The sequence below is a fragment of the Chiloscyllium punctatum genome, chromosome 7, assembly GCF_047496795.1.
Source record: "Chiloscyllium punctatum isolate Juve2018m chromosome 7, sChiPun1.3, whole genome shotgun sequence".
NCBI classification, from domain to species: Eukaryota; Metazoa; Chordata; class Chondrichthyes; order Orectolobiformes; family Hemiscylliidae; genus Chiloscyllium; species Chiloscyllium punctatum.
In genome coordinates, this window is record NC_092745.1 from 114,855,456 (window position 1) to 114,870,919 (window position 15,464).

The window sequence follows — 15,464 nt, forward strand, 5'->3', positions numbered from 1 at the left end:
ACTTCTCAGTGACAACTGAGTGCTTGAAATTGAGAAATCTCTAAGCTGAACAAAAATTAGCTGGAACATATTCCTTGCTCCATTTTCATTTTACTTATTTATTTTTATATCACCACTGCTCCACAGTATGATCATCATTACCTGTGATAAATACTCTACTATCAACATTGTGGGGAAAACCAGGAACCAGGAAGTGTATGTGTCAGAGGCTCAGAATTCTGCAGTGAATAACTCAGCTCCAGACTTCCCCAAATCCTGTTGACCATCTGCAAGGTACAAGTCAGGAATGAGATAGAATACACTCCACTTGCCGGGAGAAGTGCAATTTCAGCAACACTCAAGAAGCTTGATACTACCCAAAGCAAAACAGCCCAATTGTTTGGCATCCCACCCACTATCTTAAACATTGACTTTCTCTACCAGTGGCACACAGTGCCACAAATGTGACCATCTACATGATACACTACAATAATTCATCAATGCTTCTGTGACAGCACCTTCCAAAGCTGCGACCTTTACCACCTGGAAGGACAAGGTCAGCAGATGAATGGAAACAACACCTGGAATTCCCCTTCCAGACCAATCAACATCCAGACTTGGACATATATCACCACTTCATCATCGTCATTGGGCCAAAATCCTGGAATTCCCATTCAAACTTCACTCCATAGCTGTTAAGGAGACTCACCCCGTCCAACTGAATTAAACTTAGTAGGAGCTCAAACATTCATGGACAACATGGCAGTCTACACCAGCCTAGCATTTTTGTAAAGGATGAAAATAAGCATAGCAATACAGAAAGGAGCATTTATTTTACATAGAAAAAATATTTCAATGAAATACATTCGTTTCACTTCTCTAAAAACAAAATGTTTATTAACATTAAAAAAAAATGAAATTTTCAACACCCACTTACATCAATTACCAGCAAAACAATATGAATTTAGGCAATCTTTATTTTCAAAGCTTCTTTTGGAATAAAGATCACGTCACTGCTTTACTATCACATCTGCATACTTCATACTAATATTACTGGATAGTAAGCTTACTGATCGCTCTTCCAAACTTTATCTTAATCCTTTAGTTGATGTTATTCGTGTGACTGCTTTTGTTGAGAAAGTTCAGTCATATTACAACAGATCATTGAAGATAAACCAAAAAGTGACAGCTACATGCAAATGGTCCACAAAATAAATTAATTAAGCATCCTTGAACCTTTGAGGTTTCCAAACTGTTTTCACTTCATAAATTTCATGAACTGGAAAGTTAGTCATTAAGACATCCAGTAGTCTTCTCTGAAGTGTATTCAATAGGAATATTGAGCACGAGTCTAATTTGAGGCGGCAAGTTGGGAAAAGATAGAAAATACATAGTTAGTACACATTTGATAATAAGTACATCTTGCTACATCAATGAGAAATCCTGAATGGGAGTGAACAAATCAAGCTTAAAAATTCAGCTGATCTGATCTCCTGCTGATTCAAAACAGGACCACTTAACAACTGCACGTTATGTTGAATGCTCCACCCAATAAGAGGTGGCACTCACCGCAGATAATCTTTACCTGATCCCTTTGCTTAATTAACTGTGCTCATTCACATCTGAGAATGTGTATTCCTTTAACATCTGAGAAGTGACACCATGCTTTGGCATCAGAAAAAATGATTTATTATAATTAAACGTAAAGTAGGTGCTTTGGAATATATAAAACCTTAACATATCACAAAATCCCAAAGACCACCATAGAAAGAAACACATGTTTCCTTCCAAATGAAAGTTAGGTGAGGAATTAGGAATACAAACTGAGTTGTAATTAAAGTGGGTTTAGAAAAATGTACTGGCCCTTTGGCACTCTGAATCTGATATGCCACTTTGTCTGATCATGGTTGACCTAATATAATTAAGGTTTTAGAAGACAGAAAGTGATGGACAAATCTGAATGGTGCGTAGAAGCTCTGGAGCAGCATATTGTCATAAAGGTAAAACTACGATATGCCAAGTTAATAAAAAAACTGCTTATATCATGAATTAGAAAATAGAAACAAGAATAGTCTACTTAACCCCTCAAATCCATCCCGTCGTTCATTGAAATCAAGGCTGATCTGTGACCTGGCTTCATAAATTCACCTAAGGCCCTTCATACCTTCTAACAACAATCTACAAATCTCAAATGTAAAACTAATAACTGACCCAACATTACCTGTGGAAGAGTTTTTCCAAATTTCCTCTCCATTTCTGCAGCAGCAGCAGGAGCGGTGAGGGCGATAATCGGGGGCTGCCGGGAAGGTAAATTAATTATTTTTAAAATTTACCTCGTGGATAGGCAGAGCACACGCTGAGCAAGAGCGGACACACAACTGCTGAGTAAGTGATGTAATATACTTGGACTGTTGCTTTACCCGAAACACTACTTAGGTAGTGTCTCCCACCCGTTCTCCTCCTCTAACCAAAGAAAACAGTTTTGTGCACCGATTCAGTAAGATTACCAGGTCTTTTTTCAATAGTCTCTTTGGGAATTCAGAACAGTGGGAATGGATGTTAGGGCAGTTGCATGCTCCTCCTGTAGAATGTAGGAGGTAAGGTTTTTTTTTGGGGGGGGGGGGGGGGTTGCGGAGCAACCTACCAGGGGATTGCCATGGTGGACAGGTCTCTGGCACTGAGCCTGACTCTGTGGCTCAAAGGGAAGCGGGGAAAATAGAAAAGCGCTTGTGATATAAGACAAGTTGACAAAGGTCGAGCAGTGGATATGGCGTATATGGATTTTGATAAGGTATTTGATAAGGGTTCCCCATGGTAGGCTCATTCAAAAACTGAGGAGGTGTGGGATACAGGAAATTTGGCTGTCTGGATACAGAGTTGGCTGGCCAAAAAACTATATACTGAGTAGTAGTAGATGGAAAGTATTCCGCCAACTGGTTGGTAACCAGTGGTGTTCCGCAAGGATCTGTTCTTGGGCTTCTGCTCTTTGTAGTTTTATAAATGACTTGGAAGAAGTAGTGGAAGGGTGGATTAGTAAGTTTGCTGATGACACAAAGGTCAGTGGTGTTGGAGGTAGTGTCGAGGGCTGTTGCAGGTTACAACATGACATTGACAGGATGCAGAGCTGGGCTGAGCAGTGGCAGATGGAGTTCAATCTGGGTAAATGCGAAATGATTCGTTTTGAAGGTCGAATTTGAATGCTGAATACAGGGTTAAAGACAAGATTCTTGGCAGAGTGGAGGAACAGCTGGATCTTGGGATCCATGTCCATAGATCCCTCAAAGTGACCACCGAAGTTGATAAGGTTATTAAGAAGTCGTATGGTATTTTTGTTTTCATTAACAGGGGGATTGAGTTTAAGAGCCATGAGGTTTTGCTGCAGCTCCATAAAACCTTAGTTAGGCCACACTTTGAATATTGCGTCCAGTTCTGGTCGCTTCATTATAGGAAGGATGTAGATGCTTTAGAGAGGGTGCAGAGATTTACCAGGATACCGCCCGGATTGGCGGGATTGTCTTATGAAGAGAGGGTTGAGTAAGCTAGGGCTTTTCACACTGGAGAGGAGGAGGAAGAGAGGTGACTTGATAGAGGTGTACAAGGTAATGAGAGGCATAGACAGAGTAGATAGGCAGAGACTTTTCCCCAAGAAGAAATAGCTGTCCCGGTGAGACATATTTTTAAGGTGATTGGAGGAAGGTATAGAGGGGATGTCAGAGGTAGGTTCTTTACACGGAGAATGGTAGGTGCATAGAATGCACTGCCAGCGGTGGTAGCAGAGTCAGAGTCAGAGACATTAGGGACATTTAAGTGATTGCTGGACAAGCACATGGATGGCAGTAAGTTAAGGGGTGTGCGGGTTAGGCTGACCTTAGATTAAGATAAATGCTCAGCACAACAGCGTGGGTCAAAAGGCCTGTACTGTGCTGTGCTGTCCTCTGTTCTAAGTAAAGGGTTGTAGTGTTTCCTAACTTCATACCTCAAAGGCCTCGCTGTAATCTTAAGTTTATCTGACATTAAAATATCATAATGGAAGGAGGCTTGAATGACCTATGAACACCCTGATCCAATTATTTCCCAGTTATCTAATCTTCTCCGAAGGATTTTTCTAGTTTATGGCGATCTACGTGCAATTGCATAGTTAAACAACTAGTAATCAGCTAGTACTAAATAGATGGTGAATTATGGAAAACAAATGCAATGGAAGTAAATGTCAAAATACATCTGATTTGATTCATAAGTTAAATGGTTATTTAACCAATAGGTTGCATTCAAGGTTTTGGAACCTCATTTAAAGTTGTTACTTAGTCGTCTCAGGGAGAAGATAAGACAATGTTCTTCTCTGCAAAAAGCTACTTGACTAGTAATCTCCCAGCCTGCCATAACAAATTGAGATTTCAACAAAATAGCCACTTCTTGGAATATGTTTTTCTGCTTGGTGAAGGTGGTTTCCACAGGCTGATTATGGTCAATTATTTTGAGATTTTCTTTAAAAGAACAGAAATTTAACAGATGCATCCTCAAACCTGAAGATGCTTATTCAGAAGAGTGGACTAAGTCTTCCTGGATGAAATGATCCCTGCAGAAGGATGACAAGGGAGAGAAAGGGAATCAGTACCTGGTGGTGACATCCTGCTGGAGGTGGCAGAAATGGTGGCTAATAAACTTTTGGATGTGGATGCTGGTGGGGCGGTAAGTGAGGACCAGGAACCCTACAGCTGTTCTGGAAGGGAAGACAAGTGGTAACGCTGAAGTGCGGGTGGTGGGTCAGATACAACTAAGAGCCCTGTCCACCAAAGTGGACATTTCAGAGGCGCCTCTGCAGAAGGTGCCATCATCAGATCAGATGTGACAGAATAAGAGTTACAGGAATTGGGTGCGAGGATGTATAGTCCAGGTAACTGTGGAAGTTTAACTGTGAAAGTTGCTGGGTTTGTAATGGATATTAGTGGCCAGCCTATCCTCAGAAATAGAAATAGGTAGAAGCAGACTATGATTGGGTGGGGAGGGGAGCTATGATCTTGGAGGTAGCGGCAGGAAGATCACCAGATGCAATGAGGTAAGTGACCATTGTGGTGACAATAGCCTGGTGTACAATGAGGAGGTCATGGTCCAGGGGAGATAGGAGGCAATGTCAGAGAGCAGGCACTCAGCTTTCACAATGTACACTTCAGTACACTTCACAACAACAGCACCACCCTTGTCGGCAGGCTTGATGACAAAGGCAAAGGTTAGAACAAACAGTCTTACCACAAATTCAACTCAAACTCTGGGTCAGATACGTGGATGACACCTTTGTAATAATTAAAAACACCGAAATAGAGAACACACACCAGATCATCAACGCCACACTCACAGGAATCCGATTCACTAGAGAGGAAGAAAAGGACAACCAACTCCCATTCCTAGACGTGATGGTACAGAGAACACCAAACGGAGAATTCACCACAAAGGTTTACAGGAAAGCCACACACACAGACCAAGTCCTAAACTATGAAAGCAACCACCCCAACACACACAAACGAAGTTGCATCAGGACACTATTCAAAAGGGCCACAACACACTGCAGCACACCAGAACTACAAAAAGAGGAAGAGGAACACCTATACAAAGTATTCGCCAAAAACGGATACCCTTGCAATTTCATCAACAGATGCCTAAGGGAGAGACAACGGAACAAGGACGTGCCGCAACCCAAAGGACTAGCCACACTACCATACATCAGGAGCATTTCTGAACTGACAGCCAGACTACTGCGACCACTAGGACTCATAACAACACACAAACCAACAGACACGCTCAGACAACAACTCACCAGAACAAAGGACCCGATACCCAACATGAGCAAAACTAATGTAGTGTACAAAATCCCATGCAAGGACTGCACAAAACACTACATCGAACAAACAGGAAGACAGTTAACGATCCGTATACATGAACACTAACTAGCCACGAAACGACACGACCAGCTATCCTTAGTAGCCACACATATAGACGACAAGCAACATGAATTCGACTGGGACAACACTACCATTATAGGGCAAGCCAAACAGAGAACAGCCAAGGAATTCCTACAGGCATGGCACTCATCCACAGACTCTATCAACAAACACATCGACCTGGACCCAATATACTGGCCACTAAAGTGGACAGCTTGAACTGACAACCGGAAGCGGCAGAGACAGGCCACTATAAATGCCGGAAGAAACAGCACAGAAGCGCTTCACAGGAGGCTCCCAAGCACTGAGGACGTCACCTAGACAGGGGACGAAACGTTTGCAAGACAAATTCCCAGCTCAGCGAACAGAACCACAACAACGAGCACCTGAGCTACAAATCTTCTCCCAAACTTTGAACTTGATGACAAAGTCAGGAGTGGATCGGAGAGCATGGAGTACAGCCAGCTCAGAGGGAGATAAATTCAAATGGTTAAATAGGGACAGAGAAATTGATGTGATCAATATCACGTTGACAGTTCTCAATGAATAGGTTGAATGCAGGTAAAGGGCCAGAGGGGTCCAAGTGGAGAAAGAGTGCTGGCGAAAAATGAAAGCATCTGTGGCACAGGGAGAGGTCTCTTTCTAAAGAACAGGCATGGAAACAAGAAGCAATAGAAGGAAGGTTCAATATCATGTCATGCATGAAATCTATTAAGATGGGGGCACAAAGAGATAAAATTAAGATCCTAAACCCTAAAATCTCTGAAATGCCCATCTTCTTTACTGATGATTTCCCCAAAGCCGGGGATTAGTTTTTTGCAACCTATCTCCTGTACTTCGGCCCTCACCCCTTCTCCTCCCTCCCACAACACCAACAGGGTTCCACTGGTCCTCACTTATCATCCCACCTGTGACCCCTGGAGGTAATGCTGATGCCATTGCCCTTTTGTGGCCTGTCAAGTAATTCCCAGCATTCCATCTCCTCCTTGGAAGCTGCTATGAGACCACTTTGAAGTACTATCCATGTCTCCATGCAGAGGTCTAACCTTAACTCTGTTAGAGGTATTCAGATGTTTATAAAATGAAGCAGGAGATGCAAAATAACCATTATTTCATCCCATGTTGACTTTTGGTAGGTGTCCAAGCCTTCCCTAACTTCCAAAATATCTCCTGGTGCTGGGCTGTTGTTGGGCCTCTCTCCAAATCACTTCAGTTGTCATTTGACCGGCCCTCCTGCCTAGACTCCCAGCTGCTGGTAAAATGCTGGCAAATGTCTCAACGAGTATACACTTGTCTAACAAAAATCTGGCATATAAACAATTTACAAACATATTTGAAATATACAAGCCGGAGAAACATTCAGATCCACTATATTATTACCTACCATGACTGAGGATGAAGAAAATGGCTTTCTGGGATTATTTCAATGGCACAGGCATATGACTTTGCACATTTAAATCAGCATCTGTAAGGTTACAATGGGCACTGTCCTATTAGAAAATAGAAGTTAGTTAACTACTGTAAACTAAAGTGAAAAATAATTTCTAGCAGATACAGCAATAGAGATAGCAGTACAGATACTGCTATAGTTGGAAAGCAAAGTTATAAGAGATACGTTAAACAATTTAAGTATATCAATAACAAAACTACAAACTCTTAAAAATGACAAGTCAACCTGTAAAGGGAAAATACTTTGTTTAAAGTATTCACCCAGTGTTTCTTAGAAGTTATTTCAAAAACATGCTTTGATATTGGTGTCTTAATCCAGCAAATGTCCATCACGTTCGGCGTATAGCTACTCTGCTGTTTTGAATTTATCGCTACGTGAGTAACACATATACATAGATGTAATAGACAAACCAAGGTTGTTCAATTAGAGTAAAATAAGGAACCATTTAAGATTATGAATTTATAAAATATGGGTACAGTACTAAAACCAGAGCCAGCAATAAAAATCATATTTTGACAATAATTTTCATATCAAGACAGCTATCTCAACTACCAACCACGAGAAAAGGAAACCTTTCAGCATTTTAAAGAAAGATGGTAGCTTAGAATGTGTATTTATGAGGTATAACATTAAAGAGAAGGCATCATCATTATTGTAGATATCTCACAAAACACCAATGTTATTTGAACAGCTCACTAGCCCTCAAAAAAGTTCAAACAAATATAATGGACACCTGAACAGCAACCAGCATTCGTGGATCTGTTACCCTGGTATTTAAACAAAGAGTGACATCCATTCCTGATGGGATCACAACCATTGAAAGTGCATCAGCTGAAGCTGTTCAATGGATCATTAACCTCAGCACCAAATTATAACTGCTTCTCCAGCTATATAAATAAAAGGAAACAAAATATCAAGGGGCAATAATTTGAATTACTACATTATTCTAAATATCATCTCTCCTAATTCCTATGATTTTTACTAAGAACTATCTAAAGCAATCCAATGTATATTTCGTATAGAATCTCTTTGCAATGAGATCTTAAAAATTTACAGTGATTAGCACTGCTATCTCACAGCACTAGGGACCTTGGGTTCGATTCCACCCGTGGGCGACTTGGGTGTGGAGTTTGCACATTCCTCCCATGTCTGTGCTAGGTGCTCTGGTTTGCTCCCACAGTCCAAAGATTTGCAGGTTAGGTGGATTGGCCATGTTAAATTGCCCATAGTGTCCAGGGATGTGCAGGCTAGGTGGGTTAACCATGGGAAATGCAGGGTTACAAAGATAAGGTGAGGGTGAGAGGTCTGGGTCTGAGTGGGATGCTTTTCAGAGGATTGGTGTGGACTCGATGGGCTGAACAGCCTGCTTCCACACTGTTGGGATTCTATTCTATTGCATGGTATGGAAGCTTGAGAATGTGGGGAAATAAACAACGACATCTTGAAAAATGTCTATATTACAGAAGAGATGATGCTGGACATCTTAAAATGCAGAAAGGTAGATAAATCCCTGGGACCTGATCAGGTATACCCTAGAAATCTGAGAGAAGCTAGGGAAGTGATTGCTGGGCTCCTTGCTGAGATTTTTTTTATCATCGCTAGCCACAGGTGACATATTAGAAGACTGGAGGTTGGCTAATATGGTGCCATTATGTAGGAAAGGTGGTAAGGAAATGTCAGGGAACTATTGACTGGTGAGCCTGACATCAGTGCTATACAAGTTGTTGGAGGGGATCCTGAGGGTCAGGGCTTACATGTGTATGGAAAGTCAATGACTAATTACAGATAGCCAACATGCTTTTGCATGTGGGAAATATTGTCTCACTAACTTGATTGAGTTTTTTTGAAGAAGTAACCAAGAGGTTTGATGAAGGCAGAGCTATGGATGTGATCTGGATGGACTTCAGTAAGGCATTTGACAAAGTTTCGCATGGTAGACTGGTTAGCAAGGTTAAATGACATGGAATACAGTGAGAACTATCCATTTGGATACAGAACTGGCTGAGGAGACAGAGGGTGGTGGTGGAGGGCTGCTTTTCAGACTGGAGGCCTTTGGAGACCTTGTCTTTCCAAATACATGCAAGTCCTTTAGGATCCCCTCTAACAACTTAACCACCACTCATGTCAGACTGTAGGACTATGACTAGCAGTGTACCATAAGGATTGGTGCTGGTACATAGCTTCTGGTCATTTATATAAATGATTTGAATGTGAACATAGGAGGTTTGATTAGTAAGTTTTCAGATGACACCAAAATTGGTGGGTGTAGTGGACAGCGAACAAGGTTACCTCACAGTACAATGGGACTTTGATCAGATAGGCCAATGGAGTGGCAAATGGAGTTTAATTCAGATAAATGTGAGGTGCTGCGTTTTGGAAAGGCAAATCAGGGCAGAACCTATACACTTAAGGCCCTGAGGAGTGTAGCTGAACAAAGAGACCTTAGAGTGCAGATTCATAGCTCCTTGAAAGTGGAGTTGAAGGTAGACAGGATAGTGAAGTAGGCATTTAATATGCTTACCTTTATTGGTCAGTGCAGTAAGTATAGGGGTTGGGAGTTCATGGTTTGGTTGTAAAGGACATTGCTTAGGCCACATTTGAAATACTGTGTTCAACGCTGGTCTCTCTGCTATAGGAAGGAGTTGTGAAATTTGAAAGAGCTCAAAAAAGACTTATGAGGATGTTGCCAGAGTAGGAAGGTTTGAGCTATAGGGAGAGGTTAAATAGGCTGGAGCATTGGAGGCTGCTATTGCAGCATCGGAGACTGAAGAGTAATCTTATAGAAGTTTATAAAATCATGAGGGGCATGGATAAGGTGAATAGCCAAAGGCTTTCCCTAGTGTAGGGGAGTCTAAAACTCGGCATGGGTTTAAGGTGATAAGGGAAAGATTTAAAAGGGACCAAAGGGGCAACTTTTTCACACAGACGGTGGTCCATTTATGGATTGAGCTGCCAGAGGAAGTGTTGGAGGCTGGTAAAATTGCAACATTTAAAAGACATCTGGATTAGTATATGAATAGGACGGACTTAGAAGGATATGGGCTAAATGCTGGCAAATTTGGTCGAGATTAATTTAGAATATCTGGTCAACACGGATGAGTTGGACCAAATGATCTGTTTTCATGCTATACAGCTCTATGACTCTATATGACAATTGACAACATATGTCAAATGACATCAGCCACAGATGGGACTCTCAGAATGAACTCTCAACCCACACATAACTCAATACAGCTTGTAGGTTACAAGATAAGCCAAAAAAAAATCTGAATCTCGCACAACTTAGAAGCAATACATTCTTGTAACTACTTTAGAACATGCAATTTTGCTGGGATTCAGCTAATACAATACAGAATTCACCAAGAAAGAAAAAAAAGACATGCATTCATATAGCACTATGCATTATTACAACAGTGAATACATTTCAGAAGTACTTCATTGTAAAGTGCCTTGAGACACCTAGTGGTCATGCCAATGTTATAAAATACAAAAGATTTTTTTCAAGTGCGAATAAAAGTACTTTCAAAATTAAAAATCACACAACACCAGGTTATAGTCCAACAGGTTTAATTGGAAGCACACTAGTTTTCAGAGCGACTTTCCTTCATTAGGTGAAGGAGCGTCACTCCGAAAGCTAGTGTGCTTCCAATTGAACCTGTTGGACTATAACCTGGTGTTGTGTGATTTTTAACTTTGTACACTCCAGTCCAACACCGGCATCTCCAAATCATACTTTCCAAGTGTAATCATGGCTATAATGCAGGAAACATGCCAGTGAATATGCACACAGCAAACATCTACAAACACCAATATGACAATGATCATCTATATTTGTAATGTTGTCTAAGGGATAAATATTGACCAGAACACCAGGGATAACTTATCTACTCTTCTTTATATTGGGAACTTTTATGCCGACTTTAATGGGGAGATGTCTCACTGAAAAATGGCACTCCTAATAAAACAGCACATTCAATACGGCATTGGATGATCAGCCTTGTTTTTTGAGCACACATCCTGGAGTGAAACTTGAAATCCATTACCATCTGACTCAGAGAAAAATGCGTTACCAATTAAGATTCGTCCAAGTACAATGAGCACCAGTTGATACAACAACCCCTCTCTGATTACAATGACCTTCAATGAGTTGAGATGATATAACAAAGAGAAGTTGCTAATGGTTTGTTATAGCAATAAATATGGAATGGCTCATAACAATGTACTTGATGAGATGCTGTCGAGAATAATTCAGAAGAGACCTCCTTCAATTCACCAAGTCTTACTACTATTAGTATGATGAGTAAAAAGATATCCACAAGTAAGTGAGCGGCACAGTAGTTAGCACTGTTGCCTCACATCGCCAGAGACCCGGGTTCAATTCCCGCTTCAGGCGACTGACTGTGTGGAGTTTGCACATTCTCCCAGTGTCTGCGTGGGTTTCCTCCGGGTGCTCCGGTTTCCTCCCAAAGTCCAAAAATGTGCAGGTCAGGTGGATTGGCCATGCGAAATTGCCCGTAGTGTTAGGTGAAGGGGTAAAATGTAGGGGAATGGGTTTGGGTGGGTTGCGCTTTGGCGGGTCAGTGTGGACTTGCTGGGCCGAAGGGCCTGTTTCCACACTAAATAATCTAATCTAGGTAGCAAGATCAATTTATTATTTATGTATAAATGTATTTGAGTAACTGACTTCAAGCCTGTCAACAGTGGGAAAACTTCTAGAGAACATACAACCCATGACAAAATTATCACTTGGAAGAACAAGAGTTAATAAATTGCAAAATGAATTTGTTAAAATTAACCCTGATAAAAGATTATTGAGCTTTTATAATTTAACAATTGATTGGGTTGACGTGAATGTTTAAAAAAAAGGTGGCATACTACAGGCTTAATGGTAAGATTGAAATCTATGGGATTGATTGATAAGTGGCATCTTAGACAAAAAATGAGTGAAGAAACAGAAAATGGAATGGTAATGAACAGTTCATCAGACTGGAAACATTTATTTACCCATGTCCCCATGATCATTATTGAAACCACAACTCTGTATAACATTATTGATCTTGACATGTGTAAAGGTGACACAATTTTAAAGATGACATAAAGGTGAAAACTAATGTTACATAATTGTTCATTTTAAATCAGAGACTCACAGCAACTTATTAAACAAATGAAGATTAAGCAAGAGCCCATAGAAAGATTAGCAAAATGGCAGATATGGAGAAGGTTATTGCAAAAGTGTGAAATGACACATTTTAAAATGAAACATATCATCTTCCACAATTTAAGTGGGACAATTTTAAAGGCATTGCAAAAACAGAAAGGTTGGGGGATTTCAGATATATAGTAATAAACCCTACAGGACCGTTTAAAAAAAACCAACCTAATATGCTCTCCGGTTATATATCTAGAGGAATGGAGTAGTGAGAAAGGAAGGCATCAGTTATTTAAATTATGAGGAGAGACTAGGATTGTATTTTCTGGAATGTAGAGTGTTAATGAGCAATTTATTTGAAAAGTTTATTTCAGGAGGAACAGACAAGTTAAAGAGAGGAAGTGTTAATACTGTTTGGACTGCTTGGGACTGAAATAAATTGTTTAAACATTTGAGTGAGACTTTACAGGATTGAAACTAGGAAGCACTTCTAAACATAACGGGCGACAAATTTCTGTAAATGGTAACTATGTTACATAATTGTTCATTTTAAATCAGAGATTCATAGAAACGTATTGAACTTATTAAGAGATGGAGCAAAGGTGCATATATGGAGTTAGATTACAACAAGTCATGATCTAACTGAATGATAATGGAACAAGATTAAGGATCTCCTCCAGTTCCTATGTTCCTGAATTATGCAAAAATTTAAAAATCACTATTAGGCTTCAGCTACAGCATTGTGCCGAATTCTAGGCACCACACTTTAAGAAAGATGTCAAGGACTTCGAGAGGGCACAAAGGAAAATTGCTGGAATGGTGTCAGGAGTGGGGAGTTCGTAGAAAGACGAGAGGAAATGGAATTGTTCTCCTTAGAGCTGAGAATATTAAGAGAAGATTTAATAGACAAATTCCAAACTATATAGGTTTTTGACTGTTTCTTCCCCAGCTACTCTGTTTCAACTGGCTGAAGAGTTAGTAACCAGAAAAGGTGAGAAGTTAAAAGGAGTCCAGGCTGGAAATTAGATTCCTTGTGTTTTAACACTTAGCAAATTATGATGATCTTGACCTAAGTAAATCAACCAGTAGCTTTCTAAAAGGAATTGGATAAACACTTAAAAAGAAGCAAATTATAAGAGGTGGAACTAATTGGATAGTTTTTACACAGATAAAATGGAACAAATAGAAGAGAAGCCTGTGCGTGCTAATTAATTGCAGTGATTTACGAAAAGTGAAATTGCTGTGAATGTTACAGGTTTTCAGTAATACCAGCAATTACATAGATAATATGTTGCAAAACAATCACACATGTTGACAGGATTAATTACATAATAAAATTCCAATAAAATGCTTTAAAGACATGGCAACAGGTGACATTTACATTCAATAAAAACCTGGAATTAAAAAGCTAGACTAACGGTGACCATGTAACCTGTTGATTGTTTTAAAACCCATCTGGTTTATTAATGTCCTTCAAGGAAGGAAACCTGCTGTAGTTATGTGGTTTGTCTGTGACTCTAGACATATAACAATGTAGCTGGCTTTCAACTCCTCTCAGGGCAATAGGGGTGAAGAATGAATACTGATCTAGCTAGAGATATCCACATCCCTTGAATAGAGGAAAAACCACAGATTCCTGTAAGTTGCAATAGCTTAGAATAATATAAATTAAATTGAATAAAATAAGTAACAAACAAATTCAACGAACATAACACTCACCTGATCTTGAATTCTGTACATCCCTGTTGAACAATCCTCTGGTTTTGATGTAATTTGTTCATTAGATAAGCCTGATGACTTGTTAACTGGAGAGTCCAATTTAGTACTAGTTTGTTCCATAGCAATTAGTTGATTCAACATTTCACTTAGAGAATCCATGTTACTATTACTAATCAGATTAGTGAGCTCTAAATTTTCTTCAGCTTCTGATTTGGCAGACTGACTGAATAAAGTTGTGTTCTCTGACTTCCCTGCACAAGACGCATCCATTGTATTATCTAAGCTGATACTCTCCTCAATAAAAGACTGCTCAAGTGTTTCACGAATCCTGTTAGAGTAATTCAGGGACTGTAATGCTGAACCAATATCAGTGCCATATGTATCATGAGCACTGAAAGGTCTGTTCATGTTTCTGGTCAGAGGGTAAAAACTCTTCAGTTGTGATGTATAGTCTTTTCTATTATTGGATTCATTTTGAGCCTCTAATGTGGGAGATTGCAGTTGCTGTTTACCCATAGCTCTTTCAAATCCAGAAATTTTCACTTGTAGTCTTGCTATTTCCGATTCCTACATTTAAACATGGAAAATAAAAATACGTAATTATGTAATACCATCATTTGGTTTGTATGACAACAGTTCATGTTACACGTTTAGCAAAATAATCTCAGAATTGCAATTGGAAGTCATTTGGCCCATCTTGTCTACACCAGCTCTCTGCTTAAGCATTTTGACATGGTACCATTCTTCCACCTTTCTTTGTAACCCTGCATGCTGCTTGTCTTCAAATAATCATCTAATGGTATCCAAAATGCCTCAAATTGGACTAGCCTCGAGCAGATAATGCATAGCCAATCCACATAACCATCTTTGGACTGTGGAAGAAAACTGAAGTATCCAGTAGAAACGCATGCAGACATGGAGAAAATGTGCAATCACCCAAGGCTGAAGTTGAACCCAGGTCCTTGGCACTATGAGACAGCAGTGCTAACCACTCAATCGCCTATCTGACCACTCCACCAGTTCGTCAATATTCTTTTGAAGTTCTACATTATCCTCCTCACTGTTTACAACACCTCTAAGTTTTATTTCATCTGCAAACTTTGAAACTGTTTTCTGCACAACAATAAATATGCATCAGGAATAGCAAAGGTTGCAATATCAAATCTGGGGAATCTCAAGTACAAATCCTTTCTGCAGTCAAAAAGAAATCAAATGAACCATGACTTAGTTT

General features: G+C 39.9%; 1 protein-coding gene across 15 annotated transcripts in view; it reads right to left on the reverse strand.

The window, feature by feature from the left end:
• Window positions 1–793: 793 nt before the first annotated feature.
• Window positions 794–15,464, reverse strand: part of ccdc18 (coiled-coil domain containing 18) — a 181,630-nt gene continuing 166,959 nt past the window's right edge. For 14 of the 15 annotated variants that reach the window (XM_072574660.1, XM_072574662.1, XM_072574653.1 and 11 more), the window contains 3 exons: window positions 14,234–14,800; window positions 7,300–7,405; window positions 794–1,330 (listed from right to left, as the gene is read on the reverse strand). In XM_072574660.1, the coding sequence (XP_072430761.1) occupies window positions 7,334–7,405; window positions 14,234–14,800 (639 nt within the window). In that variant the 3' untranslated portion in view covers window positions 794–1,330; window positions 7,300–7,333. Of the gene's footprint in view, window positions 1,331–2,200; window positions 2,276–7,299; window positions 7,406–14,233; window positions 14,801–15,464 lie in introns of all 15 variants that reach the window. The other variant, XR_011961186.1, reaches the window with a different exon arrangement.